This window comes from Pterocles gutturalis, unplaced genomic scaffold (assembly GCF_000699245.1).
Source record: "Pterocles gutturalis isolate BGI_N339 unplaced genomic scaffold, ASM69924v1 scaffold11284, whole genome shotgun sequence".
Taxonomy (NCBI): Eukaryota; Metazoa; Chordata; class Aves; order Pterocliformes; family Pteroclidae; genus Pterocles; species Pterocles gutturalis.
Window position 1 is genome coordinate 21,188 of NW_010130815.1, and position 4,394 is coordinate 25,581.

The 4,394-nt window shown below is 51.8% G+C and overlaps 1 protein-coding gene across 2 annotated transcripts; it reads right to left on the reverse strand.

Moving 5' to 3' along the window:
- Positions 1-233: 233 nt before the first annotated feature.
- On the reverse strand, positions 234-4,043 carry TUBA3E (tubulin, alpha 3e). 2 transcript variants are annotated; one of them, XM_010080358.1, is made up of 4 exons: positions 3,824-4,043; positions 3,478-3,626; positions 1,243-2,198; positions 234-258 (listed from the first exon to the last, which is right to left on the reverse strand). In XM_010080358.1, exons 1-4 carry the CDS (start codon positions 4,002-4,004, stop codon positions 234-236), a joined length of 1,311 nt encoding a protein of 436 aa, XP_010078660.1. In that variant the 5' UTR covers positions 4,005-4,043. The 2 variants fall into 2 exon arrangements, with proteins under 2 accessions (XP_010078660.1, XP_010078661.1); XM_010080359.1 differs by lacking the exon at positions 234-258 and having other exon boundaries at positions 1,227-2,198.
- Positions 4,044-4,394: the final 351 nt, after the last annotated feature.

Below are 4,394 nucleotides of genomic sequence, written 5' to 3' on the forward strand. Positions count from 1 at the left end.
TTTTTTTTTTCCTTGGAGGGAGGTTTGGACATCTGGAAGGACCAAGAGGTTCAAAGGAGGCACAGAAGAGCTCGTTCCCTCTCCCATAGTCATCCCGTTGCCCGTCCCACCAGTCCGAGCAGCTTTGCTCCCCCAGGCAGAGGGCAGCTGGAGGTAAGACAACCCCCCAAAACTCCCACCTTGGTGACCTTGGGACACTGTCACCCCAGAAGCCCAGCAGGTAGAGACAGGCTTTAATAATCACCACCCTCCTCCACCCTTGCCTCAGGTTGTTTAAACCTTCCTTCAGTGCAACCCAAAGCCAACACCATCAACCCTTCAATTAGAGCCTGTCTGCAGATCCAGCTTGCCCACCACATCCCAGCCACCTCCTTTTCCTGGATCACTGGGAGGAGAGCCCACAGTGGAAAAATAACCTGCTCCAGTCCAGGGGATCTGCAGAGATCAAGTGAAATTCCACTTTTTCAGCTCATTGACTGTTTGTAGAGATTCTTGCATCATTCCTGGGGGACAGCCATCACCCAGCACAAGAGGGAAGAAGTCTAACTGGGGAGACAGCTCCTTGGTTTAGAACTTAGAGCTAGAGCATGGTTTGGGTGCTTTTGCAGGGGTATGACAAAGGTATTTGAATTCTCATCTTGACTCCAGTTAGACTTCCAGGCATGCCCAGCCCTGGCAGCTGGACATGGATTGCTTTAGCCCAGCTCTGCATGGCAGTGGGGGAACCAGAGAAACCCCATCCCACTCCCCACTATGCCTTGGAGCAGAAAGCAGCACAGAAAACCCAGAGTCAGCTGTGTTGGTGCACATGGACAAGCCATGGGCACCCAGTGCTGGAGTAGGATCATCATCACCATGTTCCTCTTCACAGAGGAGTTCCACCCCAGTTCCCAGGGCTCAGCCAGCATCTACAAGCTACAATCTATGCATGGGGCAAGGAAAGCCCAATGCATAGGACTGCAGTGACCAACACAACATGGGAACCACCCTCCACCCACCATGAGAGGTGGCACATCAAGACAGGAGAAGATGATTTGCTTGTCACCATTTATTCAGCCAACTTTGTGCATATACGAGTCTTGACCACAGAGTTGCTTTTGGCCAAGCTGCAGCATTTCCAAGTCACATTTTCTCAGAACCAGCCTACAAGTCCCTTCTCTGGAAGGAATTGCAAGACCAGCATACAAAAAGCTTCATCCAAACAGCCTTCCACAGGTAAAAAAATATTACTCCTCATCATACTCCTCTCCATCTCCAGAGTCCCTTCCGACCTCCTCATAATCCTTCTCCAGGGCAGCCAGGTCCTCCCTGGCCTCCGAGAACTCCGCCTCCTCCATGCCCTCCCCCACGTACCAGTGCACAAAGGCTCGCTTGGCGTACATCAGGTCAAACTTGTGGTCCAGGCGGGCCCACGCCTCCGCGATGGCCGTGGTGTTGCTCAGCATGCAGACAGCCCGCTGCACCTTGGCCAGGTCTCCCCCAGGCACCACCGTGGGAGGCTGGTAGTTGATACCCACCTTGAAACCCGTGGGGCACCAGTCCACAAACTGGATCGACCGGCGCGTTTTGATGGCTGCAATGGCCGCGTTAACATCCTTGGTCACCACGTCACCCCGGTAGAGCAGGCAGCACGCCATGTACTTGCCACGGCGCGGGTCACATTTCACCATCTGGTTGGAGAACTCAAAGCAAACGTTGGTGATCTCAGGCACCGACAGCTGCTCGTGGTAGGCTTTCTCTGCCGAGATGATGGGTGCGTAGGTCGTGAGCGGGAAGTGTATCCGCGGGTAAGGCACCAAGTTGGTCTGAAACTCAGTCAAGTCAACATTCAGAGCACCATCAAATCTCAAGGAAGCGGTGATGGAGGAAACTATCTGCCCAATGAGCCTGTTGAGGTTGGTGTAGGTGGGACGCTCGATGTCCAGGTTGCGGTTGCAGATATCATAGATGGCTTCATTGTCCACCATGAAGGAGCAGTCCGAGTGCTCCAGGGTGGTGTGGGTGGTGAGGATGGAGTTGTAGGGCTCCACCACTGCTGTGGAGACCTGTGGGGCTGGGTACACTGAGAACTCCAGCTTGGACTTCTTGCTGTACTCCACGGAGAGCCGCTCCATGAGGAGGGAGGTGAACCCAGAGCCTGTGCCTCCCCCAAAGCTGTGGAAGACCAGGAACCCTTGGAGTCCACTGCACTGGTCAGCCTGCAGCAGAATAGAAAGAGCCAGAAGGACCGGGTTACTAGAGTTATTCTGGTCTCCTTAGACTTAAATTAACCTAAAGTAGTGTGTTCAACAATCAAGTTTAAGGCCATCTTTTTTTTTTACTACTGCTCACACACCCTTTTCACCTCTAACAGGTGAGATCTGTTAGACACACAACTGCTTTTAAATTATCTCCCCTTTTAGCAGGAAGAACAGCCTGGCCTGAGAATGACATATAGGGTCAGATAGACGCTCATGATACTAGCAGTCAAGAAGATGAGGAAAAGTCTTAGGTGGAACCTCCTAGTGGCCTTCAATCAACAATATCTTGGTGTTCTCCCAGCACTTCTGAGCATGTACATAGGTGAAACCTTGAACTCCAGAAGCTACCACACAAGGATAGCCGTAGGAGGAGACACCTAAGGTGAGACAGTAGCCAGAAGATGAGCCATGACATGGGTTGGGATGAGATATTAGATCAGGATTGACACTAAACCCATTAGGAGAAAGCCATCTTGCCTGGACAGTTAAATCACAGAATGTTAGAGATGGGAAGGGACCTCGAAAGATCATCTAGTCCAATCCCCCTGCCGGAGCAGGACACCTAGATCAGATCACACAGGAACGCATCCAGGCGGGCTTTGAATGTCTCCAGAGAAGGAGACTCCACAACCTCTCTGGGCAGCCTGTTCCAGTGCTCTGGCACCCTCACTGTAAAGAAGTTTTTCCTCATATTCAAGTGGAACCTCCTATGTTCCAGCTTGAACCCATTGCCCCTTGTCCTGTCACTAGATGTCACAGAGAAGAGCCTGGCTCCATCCTCCTGACACTCACCCTTCACGTATTTATAAACATTGATTAGGTCACCCCTCAGTCTCCTCTTTTCCAGGCTAAAGAGACCCAGCTCCCTCAGCCTTTCCTCAGCAGGGAGATGCTCCATTCCCTTCATCATCTTGGTGGCTCTGCGCTGGACTCTCTCCAGCAGTTCCCTGTCCCTCTTGAACTGAGGGGCCCAGAACTGGACACAATATGCCAGATGCAGTCTCACCAGGGCTTTTTTCACTGCTTAAGCTGGGGGCATCTTTAGTCCCTTGTTTTCCCCTGAAGTCCCAACCAGCAAGACATATACCCATATGCATCCCATCATGTTGTTCCAGGTCACAGTGGCATGGTCAAGCTGACCAAAATCTGCTTGCCCTCCACTCCCATTGCATCTCTTGATGTCCAGGGCAACAGCAACCAGAGTGCTAAGGTAGAAGACCCTCCCCAGGGCTGTTACCATTTTCCGAGCCCTGTCGACAACAGAGTCAATGATCTCCTTCCCAATGGTGTAGTGGCCACGGGCATAGTTGTTGGCAGCATCTTCTTTGCCACTGATGAGCTGGTCCGGGTGGAAGAGCGCACGGTAGGTCCCAGTCCTGATCTCATCTGGAGGAAGTTGAGAGCTCATGAGTGTCCCTGGCACAAGATCCACCGCCTACCAAGTTACTTGCACTAGTTTAGATGCAGTTGAACATGGAAACTAGCATCCTCAGCAGTTTAGGTGTCCAACACCACACTTGAGATCAGAGAAGGTACCCCCACCACGTTCCACCCAAGAGATTTGGAGACCTTCCATGACTTACCAATGACAGTAGGCTCCAGGTCAACAAATATTGCTCTGGGCACATACTTCCCTGATCTTGTCTCACTGAAGAAGGTCCCAAAGGAAGAGTCTGTTTGTCCTGAGGATGCAGTGGTGGAGATGATGCCATCTGGCTCAATCCCATGCTCCAGGCAATAGAGTTCCCAACAGGAATTGCCCATTTGGACACCAGCCTGGCCAATGTGGACAGAAATACACTCCCTCTGCATAGGGATGGGAGGGAAGAGGAGGTTAGAAAATGTGCACTGAAGAATTAGACTAAAGCTGGTGCTTCTGGGTGTCTTTATAGAGCACATGGCCAACAACCTGCAAGCAAGAGGACCACTAGCCCAGCTTGGTGGCAGCCAGGACATTTTCTCCATAGCAGGCACCCAAGAGCTGCTGAATGAACAACAACAAGCTTCAGGCCTTCAGAGAGATGTTGGAACCTCCCACCAAAGCAGACACAGAGCTTATGGCATTGCAGTAGGTCCCTCTGCATCCCAGCACTGTCATGATGTTGCTCAACAGCCCTGTTCCCAAGAGCAGGCCACCAAATACAGCACGTGATA

Coding starts and splice junctions, on each gene's coding strand:
- TUBA3E (XM_010080358.1), bottom strand. CDS start 4,004: ATGGGCAATTCCTGTTGGGAACTCTATTGCCTGGAGCATGGGATTGAG. Junction 2,199..3,477: donor TCGACAGGGCTCGGAAAATG/GTAACAGCCCTG, acceptor ATTCTGCTGCAG/GCTGACCAGTGCAGTGGACT. Junction 259..1,242: donor GACTCTGGAGATGGAGAGGA/GTATGATGAGGA, acceptor ACCTGAGGCAAG/GGTGGAGGAGGGTGGTGATT.